This window comes from Dunckerocampus dactyliophorus, chromosome 16 (assembly GCF_027744805.1).
Source record: "Dunckerocampus dactyliophorus isolate RoL2022-P2 chromosome 16, RoL_Ddac_1.1, whole genome shotgun sequence".
Lineage (NCBI taxonomy): Eukaryota > Metazoa > Chordata > Actinopteri > Syngnathiformes > Syngnathidae > Dunckerocampus > Dunckerocampus dactyliophorus.
This window is the reverse complement of record NC_072834.1, coordinates 6,742,494-6,761,683: the sequence shown is the minus strand read 5'-3', so window position 1 is coordinate 6,761,683 and position 19,190 is coordinate 6,742,494. Positions and strand designations below refer to the sequence as shown.

The 19,190-nt window shown below is 40.8% G+C and overlaps 3 protein-coding genes across 7 annotated transcripts; 1 reads left to right on the top strand and 2 right to left on the bottom strand.

Annotated features, from left to right (window-relative positions):
• The first annotated feature begins 105 nt into the window (after positions 1 to 105).
• Positions 106 to 5,343, top strand: LOC129169075 (transcobalamin-1-like). The gene is made up of 4 exons (XM_054755086.1): positions 106 to 1,489; positions 2,476 to 2,617; positions 2,694 to 2,827; positions 4,498 to 5,343. Exons 1-4 carry the CDS (start codon positions 1,414 to 1,416, stop codon positions 4,563 to 4,565), a joined length of 420 nt encoding a protein of 139 aa, XP_054611061.1. The 5' UTR covers positions 106 to 1,413; the 3' UTR covers positions 4,566 to 5,343.
• hinfp (histone H4 transcription factor) lies at positions 3,587 to 13,340 on the bottom strand. 5 transcript variants are annotated; one of them, XM_054755084.1, is made up of 13 exons: positions 12,917 to 13,340; positions 11,524 to 11,750; positions 11,298 to 11,409; positions 11,033 to 11,185; positions 10,888 to 10,965; positions 10,571 to 10,691; positions 9,920 to 10,058; positions 9,716 to 9,840; positions 7,548 to 9,644; positions 7,255 to 7,422; positions 7,030 to 7,197; positions 6,753 to 6,953; positions 3,587 to 6,382 (listed from the first exon to the last, which is right to left on the bottom strand). In XM_054755084.1, the coding sequence occupies exons 1-9, from the start codon at positions 13,074 to 13,076 to the stop codon at positions 9,317 to 9,319; spliced, it is 1,443 nt and encodes a 480-aa protein (XP_054611059.1). In that variant the 5' UTR covers positions 13,077 to 13,340; the 3' UTR covers positions 3,587 to 6,382; positions 6,753 to 6,953; positions 7,030 to 7,197; positions 7,255 to 7,422; positions 7,548 to 9,316. The 5 variants fall into 5 exon arrangements, with proteins under 5 accessions (XP_054611059.1, XP_054611056.1, XP_054611057.1 ...); XM_054755081.1 differs by having other exon boundaries at positions 3,588 to 6,382; positions 7,542 to 9,644; XM_054755082.1 differs by having other exon boundaries at positions 3,588 to 6,382; positions 7,255 to 7,419; positions 7,542 to 9,644.
• Positions 13,341 to 13,661: 321 nt separating this feature from the next.
• Positions 13,662 to 19,034, bottom strand: dpagt1 (dolichyl-phosphate (UDP-N-acetylglucosamine) N-acetylglucosaminephosphotransferase 1 (GlcNAc-1-P transferase)). The gene is made up of 9 exons (XM_054755085.1): positions 18,554 to 19,034; positions 18,343 to 18,463; positions 18,056 to 18,269; positions 16,426 to 16,572; positions 16,247 to 16,331; positions 15,976 to 16,164; positions 15,794 to 15,881; positions 14,626 to 14,781; positions 13,662 to 14,553 (listed from the first exon to the last, which is right to left on the bottom strand). The coding sequence occupies exons 1-9, from the start codon at positions 18,706 to 18,708 to the stop codon at positions 14,488 to 14,490; spliced, it is 1,221 nt and encodes a 406-aa protein (XP_054611060.1). The 5' UTR covers positions 18,709 to 19,034; the 3' UTR covers positions 13,662 to 14,487.
• Positions 19,035 to 19,190: the final 156 nt, after the last annotated feature.

Sequence of the window (19,190 nt, the reverse complement as noted above, 5' to 3'; positions counted from 1 at the left end):
TATGTACAGTATATGTTGTATAAAATTGTGTTTTATGTTACGCTGTGGCCTAGTGGTTAGCATGTTGGCCACACAGTCAGGAGCTCGGGAAGATCAGGGTTCAAATCTCCGTTGGGCATCTCTGTGTGGAGTTTGCATGTTCTCCCCGTGCGTGGGTTTCCTCCCACATTCCAAAAACATGCATGTTAGGTTAATTGGCGACTCCACAAGCGACGTCCGTAAATACTGTATGAATTTGAATGTGAATGGTTGTTTGTCTATATGTGCCCTGCGATTGGCTGGCGACCAGTACCCCGCCTCTCACCCGAAGTCAGCTGGGATAGGCTCCAGCATACCCCCGTGACCCTCGTGAGGATAAGCGGCAAAGAAGATGGAAATGTGCCTTGTTGTTATGCATTCAATATACTAAGCATTCAAATAATACACATAGTTATGCTTTATACATGTGCATGGTTACAGACAGTGAATAGGGGGACCATGGCACTGACAAAGTGCCTGTGTGTCGCTCAATGTTTGCACAGTGGTAGTCTTCCTCAATTTTCGCTATTAATTTGTGCCAAAGGGTCCAACAAAAACTGAAATGCACGAAAAATGAGACAATTTTTCCCGTACAAAATAATGTAAAGCCAATTAATCAGTTCCAGACACCCAAAAATATGAACAAAAAATGTATTTTCATAGAGCGTAATTATAGCTTTACGTGCAGAATACAATGGGAAATAATTACAAATGATCCTGGCGAGATCACATTCAATAGTCTATCTATCACCTTCCTTATCAAATTGCTGACACTCTCCGTGGCCCCATGGCAGGTTATTTTGCATTATTTCACGTAACGATTAAGCACAGGGAAAACTGGTTTGTTATGTGTTATGTGTTTGTTATTTCTCACATGAAAACAGGGCCATTTGAAACCAGAGGTTTGAGTGTATTTACTGACAATATGATACATTGGATTCATGTTCATGTGTATTCCCAAAACAATTGTCTAATAAATCCAAAATTTCATGAATTTTGGAAGACCTCCGGTTTAGTTTAGTTCCATAGCAAATTTGCATTGTCTCGTGACTTACATAAGAAGAGTTGCAATTTGAACACCATCTACACGTTCCTTCTATTACTTAACTTCAAAGGCCAAAACCGGGTTACATAATAATATGTTTACCCTGTGGAAATAAAGGCTGCGTGCTTCCCCGTAGGTTTAAGATTGCACGCATAAGATCTTTTTTTTTTAACAAAGGCAGGTTATTCATCATAGAAATCATTCATGCTGACGGAAGGGCAAGCACTTGTTAGTTTTGAGATTGTAGACAAAGGCTTAACTGACAAAGTTAAATCAGGTGTTTACTGTACAAACAAGGCGGACGCAAAGGATATAAGTCGAAGAGAGCGGTAAGGAAAGAATCACACAGGATGGCATCGGCAAGAATGACTCTGCTCTTCGTGGGCCTTCTGCTGTTCTCCATTCAGGTGGCGCTCACAAATGAAGGTAAATGTTAAGATTCAGCAAGTAAAGTGGATGAATTCAACAATGTTTTTTTATTATTATTATTCTAGTTGGATTTGGGTTGGCAGCGTACAACTGCACCGCTTCACACTGAGAGCTGTTTGGTTACTTTCTTTAGGTCCAAAATATTACAATCTCTCCACATCTGGCGACACTTCCATACAGTATTAGCTCTCTATACTCAAATCATGTATGTTACATGCACTCCCACCGGGACCCCCAAGGATGTGTCCTCGCGCTACACCAGGGGTCTCAAACTCTACTTACCCAGGTGAGGCTGGGCTGCATGAAGTATTTCACTGGGAGTGCTTTTCAGCATGCCTTGCAGAACCTGTTTTGTAAAAAGTTGCTCAAGTTCCACGTTTAGAGCTAGTTATTATTCCCCACAGTAGTTACTGTACATGTTGTGTTGTAATTTATGCGTGTGCACTGTGATTGTAGTTAGTGTTTTTGTCTAGTGACCCCCTCTCAAATTTGCAACCCCTGCTCTGTAAGGACAACTGCACCTTAACGCAGCACTCGGTCCAGCTACCAAACTCCTGAAGTTTGCGGACGACACCGCCGGTGCAGCTAGCACAACCTGGCGCTGAACATGCTCAAGACTGTCGAGATGATTGTGGACTTGAGGAGCACTGCCCAGTGGCCCTGCGTCAGCCATCAAGACCTTCAAGTTCCTGGCATCCATAATCCCTAAGCACCTGAAGTAGGAGGCTAACATCAATTCCACCCTCAAAAAGGCCCAGCAGAGGATGTACTTCCTGCAGCTGCTGAGGAAGCATGGCTTTCCACGGGAGCTGATGAGGCAGTTTTACTGAATCAGTTCTATGTTCATCCATCGCAGCCTGATTTGGTGCCCTAAACAGCTTGCTGTTGTAGTGTAAAGTGCTTTGATTGTATTTTTTCCCTAAAATACGAGAGTAACACCAACTACTGGCAACACATTCTGATTCGGATGTGACTCTATGCAGGTCTGACGTCTCGTCCCATCAGGCTGTCTGTGGTGAACGACTTGTCCAACTTGACTCCTGAGACCCATTTCACCTCAGTGGTGCAGGGAGGGGTGCTGCTGGGTGCTCTGAGGAAAATCCAGGAGACACAGCATGACTTCAAGTAAAGCTACACCCCCTCTATCCCCTTTCCTACTAGTATACTTAACCATGCTGCTCTAATTGCTTGCACCCACAAGGTTCACAGTGAAGGAGGACCCGAACTTTGGCTTGTTTCTGGAGAGCGTGAACGGTGTGGCTGGAAATGACAACGATCAAACTTACTGGGAGATTCTGTCAGAAGACTCCGGGGAGTACACGCGCTTGGATGTGGGTGAGTTCCCTCCCCAGAGTGCGTTACGTCTGAGGACCACTTAATGAGCTGTAACGAGGCAAGGGACTTTGCTTTTCATCAACTCACTGCTGCGGGACACACATTAGTGTGTGTGACTATTCAACTAAATATAGTTGTAATAACTACGGGAGGTACTTAGGAACACAATCTAATGAGATTGAATACAGGTATATGAGCTGCAGAGGTAATAACGCTTCCATCTTCGACTGAGCTATTACTCTGGTAGGGAGTGTGATAACCAGGCTTGTGTGAAATTCTGAATTGGGAATTTCAATGAAATTCCTTTGCAGAATTTGAATTGAATTGGCTCCACCGCACGGAACGTTGAACTGAAATTTCGAATGGGAATTAACATGAAATGGCCTTCAATTCATTGCAATTCAGAGAAAATCCTTCTAATGAAGTAGTATTAGCTTTTGGCTGAAATACTAAAATACTTTCCTAAACATTACTTGGATAAAGTGAAGCATTCTAGGAAATGAAGCATTTTTCCACCATAATTTGAAAGTTACAAAACATAACATGAAATGTTCTGAAAAAGCTTGCTTTTATTCTTCATTCAGAAATAAGTTAATTCATAAATCATGCTGTTTAACAGTTGAATACGGTCTATTAGTTAAAGACATACGCATATTTAAGGACATTTCAAGCATGAAACTTGCTGAATTAAATAAAATGCAAGTACGAGGCATTAACAAGATGCATTTAAATCGCAAATGTAGTATTCTACACTGGTCACTAGGTGTCAGTAATGTTACTTTAATGGTCGGTGAGACAAGCACCAGACTTCATCGCCAGAACAACAGGCTTTTATTGCATTGCACTGAATTAGCTCACAACAGGCACAATAATAATAACATAATAATAATCAGAATCATGACACGCGCTACTGCTGCGGCCGTAACCCATGCCAAGCTAAAACTCAACTCTGAACCCCCGATGTCACTTCCTGTCCTCCGCACATCCAGAACACATTTACTGCGACACAAACAAGCACAAGTTTTATTTATGGCGTAAATGGCTTATTTTCTCTGATTATATCTACTGTATTGGGTAATACAAATGCTGGGGTGACCGTAAGGGTGTTATTTCATGTTTAGAGGGCTCTAATAATGTTAACAAATTAACAAGGTCATAAACAGGTTTTCTATGCTCCATCTATGAAAACATTCCCTTCATAAATAAGGAATCCTACTTAGAAATTCACTTATCACAGTCGGGTCTGAACCAATTAGCCGTGATAAACAAGGGTTTGCTGTATTTCTATGAAATATGTAAAACAGTCATGTACGGAACATGTTGTAAAGCATGACTGTCGAATACACAAAAATGATCAAATGGAATTTCAATTTTACTTCCTTCAATTCAAATTTGAATTGCAGTTCTACTTAATTGGCATTCAAATAAAATTTGTGAGGGTTTGGGAATTTGGGAGACGTTCTCAATTCAATTCAAAATTTTGCCCAAGCCTGATGAGAACATAATAAAACGGGGGTTTTCAAAGTGTGCCGCAGTGAACCTCCCCAAAAATACACATATTTTTCTACTGCCCACAAAAATGTTTTTTGCTACTTCCCCTGAAGTACAACAATGTCATTTCCTTTCAAAATATTACAAACTAACATATTTTTTTCCATGTGTCCGTACAGGAATTGGTTGCTACACCCCAGCAGAAAATGAACACATTGTGCTGAGGTTCAGTACTTGGTCCAAATAGACTTGAGAGCCTTTCAGAAAAAAGTAGAAGTAGTCACATGACTGTTGTGGTTTCCTTTTTTCTTTAATGGCTGATGTTTTAGGAAAGTTTAAATATTTTGAGTAGGAGTTAGAGAAGAGAAACAGCAACCTCTGGTGGGTAACACTGATAATACATGACCATTAGGTACAGGCCGTGTGCATTTTACAAGACAGATTGGAAAATATGAAAGCACTTAGCATGTATTTACTTACTTACTGTATTTTGTTGAGACCGATACAGCAACAGTCATACTATATACAACATTTATAAATACAAGCTGAAAATACAAATACAAAAAATGAACAATCAACAATCTACAACGTTGTTTCTGTGTTAAATGTAGGGCTGTCAAATGATACATTTTTTTATAATTAATCACGCTTTTCAAATGAATTAATCATGATTAATCACCATGTCTCACTGTTATATATTACTATAATATATTATATATTACCTTATCATTTCCCTATATATTTTAAACTAGCAAAGAGTACATTTGGAATACAGGCAGTAAAGTAGTGCAAATGATGTGAAATGGATGGAGGGGTAGGATTAAATACGTTTTGATTCTTCTTACTCCTTTTTGGACATGTAGAACAGTGAATTGTACTATGTGATGTGTTTCAATGTAACTATGCATGTTCAAAATAAATTAAACCATTACCATTACCATGTCTGAAATCTGCCCATTTTTACTGTATTTTATTGAAAGAAACATAAATGGCAGTGCAGGATTATATATAGTATGTTTCTATGTATTAACAGCGCCAAATTAACTGAAAATGTAAATCAAGTTAAGAGATGGCACGTACGTCTGAAAATCTATTTACCTAACGCAGGTTACTTTAATAGCAGAATATTTGATTCAATTGATGAGCATTGAGGAGTGATGTTCAAAGACATCACGTCATTTACGTGAAATCACGTGTTTTGAGTTAATTTTCTGTGATTTCCGAGCACACTTAAATGCAGAAAATTGTACTTCCGCATCAAGAGTTACAAAGTGAGTGATAAGAATATCCACTTATTAATTTTCTTCGCATTTCTGTTGATTTAGACCACCCATACACGCATAATAAAGACGTTGTTATGATGTTCGAAGTGTCAGTGAACGCATCTCGCGGTCTGTCTCGTGACAACAAGGAAGTGTTGTTGCGACTAGAGACGTGTTAGTTTGGAGTTAGAAAAACATACATGGTGCGCGATTGCACTGCTGTTGGTGTGTTCAGGTAAGAATAAAGTAATAAAAGAGTGTCAGACACCATGTGACTCTGTAGGGAGCTACGCTGTGCCGCCGTCTGTCGTTATAGTAGAGAGCCTTGGCTTGCCATGATGCGTGTGCATTAATTACCCTAAACAAATTATTGAAATATTAGTTACCGCCGTTAACGCGCTATTTTTGAGAGCCCTAGTTAAATGTGAACCCTGAGCTTCCAGTGTGGAGCTCCTCCTTTTTTTGCAATGAGATTAAGGTTTCAGCTCCCAGGGGAACAGATGGAGCAGGAGGAGGCGCGACTAATATAAACGCTTTCACACCTTTCAGGTGTGTTTAGTACATGGAAATGCATGGAAACACAAATGATACACTATGTTGCAATGAAAACAGTAGTATAAAAGAAAGGTGCATTTAACCACTTGGAAACTGTTATTGAAACCACATAATAGCTTGTTGACCAAAACAAGGGTAGAATGGAAAATAAAGATATGCAAAAATAATCCAGTTCCTGTCATCAAACATTAATATGCGCGTCCACATGTTGTTCATCTGATGTGATGCCTCGCTCAGCCTGTAGATACTGAAAACAGAAAAAGAGATAAGCGTCATGCACATTGTGTGGAACAGGATATTCATTTCAATTCAGTTTTACTGCTGAGGCTCTAAATCCCAACATCACTGACATCAAGGCAGAGATCCCCACAGCATCAAGCACTTGGCAATAGTGTTGAAAATAAAAGCACTGAACTGCATTCAAATTGATTGAGGGGGAGAAAGTGAAAGCTGGATAAAAGAATAATGAAAGTACCAACAAGAGTGCATTTGAATCCTACCTCCACAATCAGTGCCACTATTCTCACTACAGTGATGGTATTAATGTTACTGGTTGCAGTTCTAAAGACATACCCACCCACAACAAAGCAGCAGGTTAAGGTGGAGAAGCTACTCACAGCATGGTAAAGCACAGTCACAGATGCAAGGGACACACTGAGCAAAGAAGCGCTTCCAGCCTGTCTCCTTCTTCTTGCAGTTGTGTATCTGAGTGCAGCCTAGCTTGGGAGGCCCCGCGTAGCTCTTGTATGCACAGGTCGAGTTGCACGTCCCGTTGAGTTCCCTCTCACTGATTTCAATGGACCCCTTTTTGCACATCCCTACAAGGAGGACGGAGAAGGCAGAGATTACACTAAGACCAAAGATGGCTGGCAGTGCTTTAAAGTGTTTAGTCACTTAGACAGGAAGGTTTGGGAGTCCAGAGGCCATTCGACTGGCAAGTTCTGGTCACGTTTCCCAACAGCACGAAGCCAGAACGACAGGTGTACCTCACCACGGATCCCACCCACCAGTCATTTCCATACATGATGCCATTATAGTCCACATCTGGCCTCCCGCAGTTCACTATAACATTAAAAGCACATGCATTAGAATGTCATGCTGCATTACTTCCAATCTTACCTCGGCACAGGGACTTGTATCCTAACCAGCAGCAGCTGGAGTCTCCGCAGGGATCTCGTCTGAGCTCCTGGTGGCGGGCCTTGCAGCCTCCTAAGCAAAGTGGGGCTGTCCCCGACCAGTAGATATCCCCTAAAAAATCTGGGTGTAGGATCCATTCTGTCTCACCTACTGGAAACACTGATTAGAGTCTTTAAAACAAAACAAAACAAAACATCTTTCACATGGTAATAACATCTCTTTCCCATCATGCAACAAACAAGCAAACACAGTAGCGTAATAGATCTTACCACTACCTTCTCCCTCCTCCATCCATTCAGACACCTGAGAAGTTGACCCCCGGAAGGACGCAAACAGCAGCAGCAGAAGCAGTGGATTAAACTTCATTGTATTTACCCTCCGTCAAACCCTGCAGATCTGGAAACTCATGCTGGTGTGCACTGAGGAGTCAGCACATGGCCATCATTGCACATTAGCAGAGTGAAGAAGATGAGATGAGTAACACCTACACTAAGCTGTGTGCTGCCTAATCTTCCACACCACAATGTAAGATTGTGCTACTGCAGCACTGTATCTGTCCTTTACACTTTGCATCGGAATATAGCTTTTAAAACCACATGCATGAACAGCTTAAAGTCAACTCAGATCAGTTTGATTGTATATACACCGTTTGTTTGCCTCAGCAGTGACAGATGGGATTTAATTCTGAGATGCGATAAAGAAAATACCACCAGGGGGCGTGGTAGGACGCTACTGTAATACAGGTAACTACAGTATTTTCTGCAGCGTACAATCACTGGCCACTTCATTAAGTATACCTACACAATTTGTTGTATTAACTTTTAAAGACTTTTTAAAAAACATAATGAATACAATTTAAGACCCATTTCACATCCATACAGGCAAAAAAGTACAAAAGACATGAAGGAAAATCAGAGGTGTGGAATTACTAGCCAAGTACGGTACAGTGTATGCAGCAGAAAGTGACCCAGGTACAGCAAGAACTACGACACTAAAAGCCTCTTGCAATGGTGTGTGTGTGTCGTTAGGCCTATTTTAGGGGGGCTGCCATAAAAATGCTCAAAAACCCCTAAATAATTTGTTTTATTTTTAAAAAACACACACACACATTTTTTTAATATAAAAAGTGCCTACAAATCCAATATAAAGTAGCCAAAATATGAGTTTAAAAAATCATATAACTAATGCTGTCAAATATATATTACAAATTATCTGCAACTAATTGATCTAATTAATCACTTTTTTTAAATCTCATCTAAAAAATGCTGACAAAAGCCCTCCCTTTGAAGTATTTTCATTTAAATTCCTTCCATATATATTACACACATTACATTTACACATATTTGCGGCAGATCAAAAGATTGTGACTGGGTGGTTTGCGTTGATGTGACAGATTAAACTTGAGCTGCTTCGGTGGTAAGCAAACTCCTCACAAAAAAGGCATAACCCGCTACCTTTATCAATGAAGCAATTAAATATGATCATAACTTACAAACACACCACGACGAGTGGTTGTGCTCTATAAATTCTGACCCGGCTGTACAAGCACTTTAGCTCCGTTTTGTAGTTATGTTATAGCGTCCTCAAAAAACATTTAAAAGTTAAACTTAAGGTTATACATTTCTTTTATATCACAGTAATGTTAATACATTTTAAATAACATATTTAAGACCGTATTTTATGTTGTTAGATGATGTCCAAACAGTAGACAGTAAAGAAGTTCCAGATCAACAAAGTTGTTCTTTATGTTTTCACATAAAATATTATTTGTTCCTCTTGTGGTAATGTGGTAAATTCACACTTGCCATTTTAGTTATTAACCTTAAAGCTTGATATTACAGAAAATGATGGGGACATATGCGAGGATGCTAGACAGTAGGGAAGACGTACTGGGTGACTTGAAAATAATCTGGTTGTCCACAAAGTTGGCAAACAAGACGTACAAACAAACCATAATATAGTCTGGTTGTGTAAATTAATACTTTACAGTACAATTACAATAATCCACCCACAAAAGCCAATGCAGACCTAATAGTGGAGGAGGTCAGATAGTCTGCATCTCGTGTTCTTGAGCAGTATCTTGATACTGCAACATCAAAGTGCTGTCCACCGCCTGCGTCAAACCTCCAGTGAGAACGTACAACATGCCCTCTTCCTCGCCGCCACTGGCGGGTGCCTCCGTCCTCTGCTCCTCGAGCAGCAGCCCTCTCAGCTCTACCTGCATCTCTGAAGGCGCAGCAGCCCTGGGAGCCTCTTCGCCCCCTTCCTCGTCGTGACGATTCTGCCTCTCTTGCATCAGCTGCTCGGTCAGCTCCACGCTCTCGTAACGGATCAGCTGCAGACGCAAGAAGCCGTCATCATGCTCCTTGTACCTGGTAGCAACCCGACAGGGAGGCCATCAACACGTTGAAGCGGGAGACAATTTTCATTCAGCAAGACATACCTGAACCTTGGGTGTCCAGACGGCCATTTGAATTGGTGTTTTTTGTGCAAATGTACAGTGAGGTTATTGCCTCTGGTGAAGCACTGATCGCACACATGGCACTTGTAGCGAGCTATAAAATTCCCCTGAAAATCAACAATGCAAGAGTACAGTAAATATCTTACATCACATTAACTACCATTAGCAATTATTGGTCCCTCATACCTCATGCTCCCTTTTTTGGTGAATCTTCAAGGTGCTAAGGGTGCGAGAGGAGAAATCACAGCCAGCAACATCACAGTGATAACCAGGCTCGCTGCTGTGGCTGTCCAAGTGTTTGCGCAGATCCACCAGATTCTTACAGCTGGACCATGAAGAATGACATAATGATCAGGCTTTTTCTCCTGATAAGAGGGAGATTTGCACGCATTTTGTAATGTTCAATTTGTGTCTGAAAGGCCTAACACTCAGAAATAAGCCTGAATTATGAACTGTGCCTCAACGCACCATCACCGGAACACAACAGTGGAATGGTTTTCAATTATTTTCTGTCACGCCCTCACTACCGGACAGACATTTTTTATTTTGATTTGAAATACAATTGAGAACCTGTAGCATTTATTTATCTGTACAAACTACTGTACGAATAGCTGGCACCAGCATCGTTCAAGCATGATTAAAGACGCAGACCTGCTGACCCTGAAGAAATGTAAGTATAGCACAGTTTATATACAAAAATATACATATTTAATGATATCAAAGCGGCCCCAGTCGGGGGAGGGGTACTCATAAAATGTCCTCAAAGTTGGACGGCTTATGTACCTACAACATCAATGCAATGTATTACCCAAACATGTGACTTAAATAATGTGTTACCTGTATTCGCAGTATTCACAACTGTATGGCTTCTCGTTACTGTGGCGGAATTTAATATGGTTGCGCAGCGCTGAAGGTGATGGACAAGTCATGTCACACAATGGACACTTGTAGTGGCTCACTGTAGACAAAAAAAAAAAACATTGATTACATCAAATGTTATATACTGCTGAAATAACATAAATTACATGACATTAACATAATCCAAGTAGAATTAGGGGGATTTGTTACCAAGTCAACAAAAATGTGATAGGGGATGCTAAACTGCTGATGAAGGCACATGTGAGTGCAAAGACACTTTGTCGGTAGTGACTGACCGTGGGTCCTCATGTGGTCTCTCAGCAGTCTCTCTGTTGCAAAACGTTTGGAACAGTGGGAGCACTGAAACCTTTGACCTGCAGCAAATATTTAAGAAATGTTATTTGAGAAACTATATTGCTGTGCATGCATATATATTGTCACCTTCCATGGCGCTCTGTCGAATGATGTGGTCAAAAAACTTTGTGTTGCTGGCATACATCCCTCCACAACCAGGGCACGCCACTACCTTCTCCTGGGTGTGGCTGCGTAGATGCTCCCGTAACTTGGAACGCCCTTTAGCAGTGGCTTCGCAATCTGGGGGACCACAGAACTAAAGTAACTCAGCACAGAAATGTGCCAAAGACCTTTGATTATTAACACACTGGTTTGGACATTTAGGAGCTTTAAACTTGAGATGATGATTTACCCTTCCATCCACAGCGTACTGGGAATTCACAGTCTCCCGCTGGTATGTCTATGGAGAAGCTGTGGAGCTCCACATGTCGGTAGAACCACTCCGGGTTCTCATAAGGTGGTTGCTTTAACAAAGAGAAGAACAACTGAGTCTTTACAGTACCGTATATGTTATATTGCCCATCAAGATACATTGCAGGGGATCAAACATTGGCATTTTAGCAACATGCCAGGTTTACCTCGCACTCTTCCCACTGGCAGACAAAATTGTCAGGGATTTCAGGAACAATGTTGTGGTTCTGGTAACCGATAGAGCAGGTTCCAATTTTGCACTGGCCATTGAGCACCTGCTGACCCAGCTGCTTCAGCTTGGTGTGGTAACAGTGAAAGTAGAGATGCCGCCGGAACTCTTCAGGACCCTCCACGGAGCAGAAGCCACAGTCTCTCCAAAGACAGTTTCTCTCGTCTGGTCAGAAAAGTTTGGATTAGTAAAAGCGTCCTTACAGTCACAACATATTCATTCTCTGGAGTGAGCATTTTCTACTTTTACTTAAGTAAAGAGTTTGGCTTCCCAAAACATTTGCATTTTTGTGATGCAAATGTATTACTCTTTCGAACGTATTTTGTTATGCGAAGCCAAACTCTTTACTTGAGTAACACCACAGGGCTCACGGTACCAAGTGTGGGGTAAGTCACCATTGATGGACTACACTGCTGATGGGAATGTCATACAACTTCATGCCAAAAAATCCAAACTATCCCTTTAAGGCGGATTATCATTTATGGCCCATATCGATATCTCAGGTACTGTTACCAACATACACAATATTATCTTAATCCAAATGTTTTTTCCACACAAAAAACTCTAAAACATTTTATATAGCTGATGTAAATGATGATGGCATTATTTTAAGACATCGTCAGGGCGTGGATAACTGTTTGTTCAAACCTACCAGCCGCCAGATTACAACATTAAACTTGGGGAAGTTACACTAGCAAATTACTGTGGATGAAAATATAACCTATTTGATGGAGGAAATAAAATGCATCTGTGGCTAAATGTGTCTTAACATTATGGAGAAAAAATATCTGCTACTAAGCTTCTACAAAGATCCCAACTTCCATACTTATAAGTTTACGTGCTTAAGTTTGTTCACAAAATGCAAAATGCAGTGCACATCAGTACTCGGATGTTGTACTAAACACGCCCCAATGGTAAGTGTGCAGCGAAGAACCCTAATCAGACACCCTAAGTGCGCAACGACAACCATTGATTTGGGACAACACTACATTGTCAGAATTAGCGCCCTTAGGAACTAAGTCTGCAGTGTACACGGTACTGTAACTATACATGTTTAAGTGGAGGTGTGGAAGTGCGCGATTTGGAACACATCCCTAGACTTTCTTATGGAGTTGTATTCAGTCGGATGTACTGTAATTTAATATATAAGGCTAAACTGCTGAGGTGATGAAAAACTTGATGTGGTTACTGTCATACATACGTACATACATGTCTTTTGAGAGTTGTGTGTCACACGAAAGGCTGTTTCTGTTATCGTCACTGAGGGACAATCCACAACTGCCGCAGTGTAGTTTAGAATGAATCAAACTATTGTAGTGGCTCCAACTCACCCTCGGGTTCTTCTTCGTCGTCGTTCGCCATGTTCACAGAATTCAAGTGATCATCCACATGCTTGCAGAATTTTTCCATCTGACTGAACGATTCCTGACACGAGCCCCACTCACATTCAAATTGTAGTTCTTTCTTTTGTAGTCGTTTGTTGGGAGGCATATTCTTTAAGAGAAAGTTTGGCAAAATCTAAAGCTAAAAACGTTGCACCTAATGTTGAGCACCACCTGTCATAATTGGGGTGCGGGGTAACTTTTTACAGTATATTTACAAACTCTCGGTAGCACTAATTGAGACTCATCGAAGACGGTGAGAAAAATAGATGAAAAATGATGAAAAACCAAGCTCCTGTGTAGATTTTTGCTGTGGAGTAGCACAGAAATGATGTAAACAGCAATGTTGCTTTAAGCGGGTTGTACAGCGCTATAAACAGTGTCACGGAAACAAGTAAATATCTTTGTTCCACGTGTTAAATGTTCCGTCAAACGTACCGTGCGAGCAGATTACTAGCAGCATTTATAGCTAAATGGTACTGTAATTATAAGGTCACTAGATCACATTTTAAGATTGGAGTTGTTAGGCTATACAGTATCTACAATGATCAAGTTGTGTGATCTTAAGCCGTGTTTAACGTGACCCATGACAATATTAAATGCAGGCATTGTGTTTATTTGTAATATTGTTTATTAGTAAATAGTAAAGAATAGTAAAGAACCAACAATGTAAACAATAAATATGGTGCTGTACTTTAATTGTCTCAGCCTTTATTTTACAGTTTCTCAACCATATCTACAATCCCCATCATCATATTTGAACTTACATTCCATAACACAGTAGTCCAGTGCCATTTCACAAAACATGAATGATCTCCTGGTGACAATATTATTCTACATTATAACACCAGCCTTAATCTTTCAGTAACTTTAAAAAAGCTTGTTTCCCTTAGTAGTATAATACACCCTCATGTTGCACAAATCATCTGTTTAATGCTCAAAATTGGACATTTTACTTGAATCTTGGCTCTTTTGCTTGCTGCCAACATGAACATTGGAGGACTTAAAAATATTAGCAAATCATCATTAAAATAAAATCCACCCTATTTACACAACTTCACCAGATGTTGAATAAAATGATGGCCATGAATAACAATCAAAATAATTCATTCAAGAGTTCATTTTTCTCTTACGTTATTATCAAACACTTTTTTGGAGGAACCCACCATTTCAGTTACCGTTACAGAGGTGGAAGCTCACTGCATTCCTTATAAACCCAGTACAAAAATATAATTTTAGGGTGGAAGTGTGATTGCGACTTGGCTACACTTTCCTGATGGTGATTCATGAAATCCACACTAAGGTGGGGAAATAAAAAACAGTAGCTCTTCTATGATGATGCCAACATATTCTACTTTAATCTTAATCTTACAGTATCTGTGTCTTTACTGCAGTGTGAGAAACAAAGATAACTGAGGTAATGCAGTCTTTTAAAAGGCACACAAACATTGAGCCTCAAAAGTAGTTCCAGGGGGACGAGTTCCCCAGTCGGCATTCCTTTGTGTTTGCTTGAGAGTTATCTAGACGTCATAGAAGAGGCGCACCAGGTGGTAACGGATCCCGAAAGCCACTGCACTGCCCATCACCTGCAGACAAAAAAGTGAAACTCTTTCTAAAGAAGATGAATGTCTGTGTGCAGTGGTGTCTCCTGGTTTTACCTGTATCAGGAGCATGATGACAGTGAGATTTCTCTCATGAGTGGGGCCGAGGAACTTCAGCACCAGATTTATTATGGTCATGTTGTTACACTCGATGAATTCATCAGCTCCCTCTTGGCCTCTGTGCACCTCAAGGAGCTTCAATAACTCTGCAACCTTTTCAGGATAAAGACATTGTTCCCATCAACCAAACCTGTTCTGTTCTTATTGACAGTATGAAAGCGGTACTGTTTTAGCAATATGTTTATTGCATCATACTGAGAGCTGTTAGTGATATACTGTACAGTGGATCCCAACACAGTCCTGATTCAGCATTCACGGCCCCCACAAATTTACTGCTTTTTGGTGAAATTTTTTTTCTCCCTCTAAAAAAAGGCTGTTTTCACATCTCATTCACCCTAAGTCGGTAATAATTTATAAATACGCGATATACAGGTAGAATGTGTAGCATCCATGTACCACTGTTAAAAAAAATCCACAATTTTACATGTTAAGTTCTTTATGCTTCACTGATAATGACTTCATCAAGCATTGACATTTTGCACTTTGTTTGGCCGTCCTTGAAAGCACCATAGTTGCTCTGAGATGCAAAGGTGAAAATTATATATAACAATCCAACCTCAAAATTTGCAGCAAGTTGAACTCAAGTTAATATATGATGGTAAGTCGTAACTGGAGTGACGACAGGCAAGCAGTGTGTATTATGTAGACGCAGCTTGGAACAACGCCTTCTCCGACAGCTAGCTGGGACGAACAGGACAGCCTGTGCTACCACTAGCCGCTTCAGAGTGTGAGGTGGAGGCGGCCCCATATCAGACGTAAGTACGGTTGTCATGCTAGCTTGGTGCGCCAATGTATTTGTTCAATGATCTTTGTTATCATTTATTAGTGGTGAGTACCAATACAGTTTGTATTTTAAATTTGTTTAATAAGCGTGTGAGTCATATTTAAGGCTTAAACCAGCCGTGTGTTAAATACAGACATTTTTATGGGCGTATCAATTACTTGCAGATTTCTCACATGAAAGGCGGGGATCTACTGTATTGTGGTTCTCGTATTATTATTATTACAAAACTCAATATGATGCAATGACATTTGATCAGCTCTTGTATTGGATATCCTTTGATGTGTAAATGTACGTAATGTTGTGTATCTTCAAGCACTGTACCTGCAGAATGAGATGTCCTACTTTAGAAAGGTCCTTTCTTTTGAATTTAGAGTAGCTCATTCCCAGTTTTCCTGTTTCAGGGTTCAACCTTTCATGTGCATATGATGGAAATAAGGATTAGATTAGATTATTAGACAAAGATGGAACAAATTTGTATTTTAGTTAATGAGCAGATGGCTTACCTGGGAAGTCTGTGTCTGGGACAGGGGACAATGTGGAAAAGCTGGGGCAAGGAATAGATAAAGTTAACCACTTGAGGAAGAAAAAACAACAGCATTGTTTTGCTGAAGTGTCCCAGGATGCCAACAACGGCAAAGGTCATCCCTGCAAAGTAGCAGAAAGTGTCTCCTACAAACACAGATGAGGGGTACCTGTGACAAAAATAGGTGGGAGGGTGACAAAAATATAAAAACAGTTCTCTGTTTGCCTGTCAAAGTGCGAGAGGTGACGTACCAGTTGTGATAAAAAAGTGCTAATGTGGTGAAGAAGAAGGGTATCATGAAGTAGAGTGAGAAAACATGGTCATCGTGGTAGTCACCTGAAATATAAGAAACACAGCAAAGCAAACTAACTGTTGATCCAACAGCATTTTTGCATAAGTTATGTGTACTGTATAGTCAACTAGCACACACCGTTGAGCTCCAGTAGGTTGAAGATGATGATGGAGCCAGAGATAAACAGAGCTTGACCTGACTCGATGCCATTAATGCCAGCCAGGATGTTAATGGCATTGGTACAGAATACTGCCAGCATGCCCATGTAGACATAGTAGAGAATACCTGTCAAACAACAGGTGCAGTTAGAAATCAAATGTGACAAGCAGGTGGGATCGGATATAATAATCCAAAAAGTCAGTCACAATATTAGGTACCCATACACTATAATGAGATGCAGTATAAGAGTTGTATTAAAAGTGTATTTTTTAAAATTGTATTTTTAATAGTGCTGTCAAAAATAATGTGTTAACATCTGTAACTAATTTATTTATTCCATCCATCCATTTTCTATACCGCTTCTTCCTCATTAGGGTCGCGGGGGCATGCTGGAGCCTATCCCAGCTGACTTCGGACGACAGGCCGGGCACACCCTGGACTGGTCGCCAGCCAATCGCAGGGCACACATAGACAAACAATCATTCACACCCACATCCATACCCATGGATAATCCAGAGTCCCTAATTAACCTAACATGCATGTTTTTTGGGAATGTGGGAGGAAACCGGAGTACCCGGAGAACACACACGCGCACACGTGGAGAACATGCAAACTCCACACAGAAATGCCCAAGGGAGAATCAAACTCAGGTCTTCCCGATCTCCAGGCTGTTCCTGTGTTGGCCAACGTGCTAACCACTAGACCACCGTGCGGCCTAATTTATTTAATTCATTATGTAATTTTTTGTGTGTAATTAACGCATGTGCATGCACAGCTCTGTTATGACGGCATAAGCGCACTTTTTCTTTCAAGCATACTGGTAACTTTGAGTGCTGGGCACAGGCTTTCAGACATCAACCATTCAGAGGATGGAAAAATGCTAACATTAAAATGCTGTACGCCTGCTAGCTGGCCCTGTGAGTTGAACCTGAAATGTGATAGGTTAAAGAAACAGCCCCATTTGCTAATAGTGTTTAAGTGACATGGGCTAGCACTATTGATTCTGAAGGCCCGGTGCAAATTAGATGAGATGAGATGACATGGCTTGCCCGAAGTCAGCTGGGATAGGCTACAGCATGCCCCCGTGACCCTAATGAGTAGAAGCGGCATTGAAAATGGATGGATGGATGGATGGACATGACATGGCATGGCAACACATAGAAGCTGAAATCTGATTGGACAAAAATAATTCCAACATACAAATATATGTACTGGAAGCAGTGCAGCCAAGAGACACGTGACAAAATGAAGATAATAGACTGTCGGGAATGAATTAATACAATTCAATGGAAGAATTACTATAATTTAAGTTGTAAATGTAGGTCAGTGAATCTGAGAGTGTTTTTGGCCGGCAGACAAGGCTTTCCTGGCTGTGACGGCACACCATTGAGTAAAATTTATTTTCTTTGCTAGTTGGCTAATTGAAATCACATGGTTTCACTATCTCTAAACGAGACCACTAACTCTCTGTCAGTCACAACTGATCACGATCATCTTTGCAAAGGCGGAATTCTAAACAGCTCTTGTTTCGTATCTCATTACAGGTGTACCTGTTGTACCATGTTGTGGCTGGAGACGACAGTAAAAACTCCAAACAAACCAAACTCACCTAGATCAAGGTGCAGCCCGAGCAGTGCTCTGAATGGTTTGGGCACCACAATGACCGTGTTGCCAAAGTTGGTGAAATACACCATGAGCAGAGGAAGAGAAGCCATGGTAGGAAGCAGGAGCTTGTGTCTCCATCGCAGGTTGAGCACATCATCAGCAAAGCCCAGGAAGATCATGCAACAGATGGCTAGCAGCGCACCTATGAGCTGCACAAACTGAACAGGCGCAGAATGGGAGAGAGGGTGAGCTTTGTAGTTGAAACAAAGTCACTGGTGTGTGTCTAGTAACCTCATCATGTGGGAAGCCATTGCACTGATCTCCTACAAAGCAGCTGAGGAAAGGCACCGGAATGAAGCAAAAGAGGATGATGAGGAAGACCGTCCCACTGATGACACCCTGAGACTCTGGACTGGAGAAGACAGGCAGGAGATACTGGGTACTTGTATTTGCTCTAAATAGAATCTCTAAATAGAATTCCTACAGCAAAGGCATTACTCACACTTGGTTTTTGGTCAGTTTGTTCAGGTCCATCCCGTACAATCTGGCCGAGATGAAATGGTCTTTGAAAGCCGGAATCAGCTTCAGTGTGGCCATGCACCCGAGTGCTGACATGAAGCAATTGGTCGCCAGTGGTAGGAAGGGCGACGGCGACATGTTTTTATTTGATTTTGGTGCTTCTTCTCAGGCTGTCAACTCACCGAACTAGCTAATGTCACGTTGCCCCCTCAGTCGCTCTCTGAACAAGATACTGCTTTCTCCACTCAGATATAAACACGTCATGCTGCCATTTTAACACAATGTACTGCTACAAAAAATGTGGAAAAGAGGAACAATAGCTCAACAAAAAAAGACACCACTAACCCATAGCATGTGTCTTTGGGAGTTTTTATGTTTATATGTTTAGCAAAACTCCACCAGTTTCACTGTCCTGTTCCGAGTTGGAGATCGATTGTATACCTCCGGTTATGTTTTTCAAAATAAAGCATTCAATGTATACATATAAAATACAATATTACTTATTTTTCATATGTATTACTGATATGTATTTATAATAATTTTATTGAAAATTTTCATAACAATATGAAGAACAGCTTCCTCGTCAGCTTTGATTCCAGTAAGGGGATTCGCTATATGCT

What these genes read in the sequence shown, in the direction of transcription:
- dpagt1 (XM_054755085.1), bottom strand. Translation starts at nt 18,708, where the DNA reads ATGTCGCCGTCGCCCTTCCTACCACTGGCGACCAATTGCTTCATGTCA. An exon ending in ATGGCTTCCCACATGATGAG is followed by an intron (nt 18,270 to 18,342) that starts GTTACTAGACAC and finishes GCGCCTGTTCAG; the next exon opens with TTTGTGCAGCTCATAGGTGC. An exon ending in CGGGCTGCACCTTGATCTAG is followed by an intron (nt 16,573 to 18,055) that starts GTGAGTTTGGTT and finishes GTTGTTTGACAG; the next exon opens with GTATTCTCTACTATGTCTAC.
- hinfp (XM_054755084.1), bottom strand. Translation starts at nt 13,076, where the DNA reads ATGCCTCCCAACAAACGACTACAAAAGAAAGAACTACAATTTGAATGT. An exon ending in GCCAGTGGGAAGAGTGCGAG is followed by an intron (nt 11,410 to 11,523) that starts GTAAACCTGGCA and finishes TCTTTGTTAAAG; the next exon opens with CAACCACCTTATGAGAACCC. An exon ending in TCTGGACACCCAAGGTTCAG is followed by an intron (nt 9,645 to 9,715) that starts GTATGTCTTGCT and finishes GGTTGCTACCAG; the next exon opens with GTACAAGGAGCATGATGACG.
- LOC129169075 (XM_054755086.1), top strand. Translation starts at nt 1,414, where the DNA reads ATGGCATCGGCAAGAATGACTCTGCTCTTCGTGGGCCTTCTGCTGTTC. An exon ending in GAGACACAGCATGACTTCAA is followed by an intron (nt 2,618 to 2,693) that starts GTAAAGCTACAC and finishes TGCACCCACAAG; the next exon opens with GTTCACAGTGAAGGAGGACC. An exon ending in GTACACGCGCTTGGATGTGG is followed by an intron (nt 2,828 to 4,497) that starts GTGAGTTCCCTC and finishes GTGTCCGTACAG; the next exon opens with GAATTGGTTGCTACACCCCA.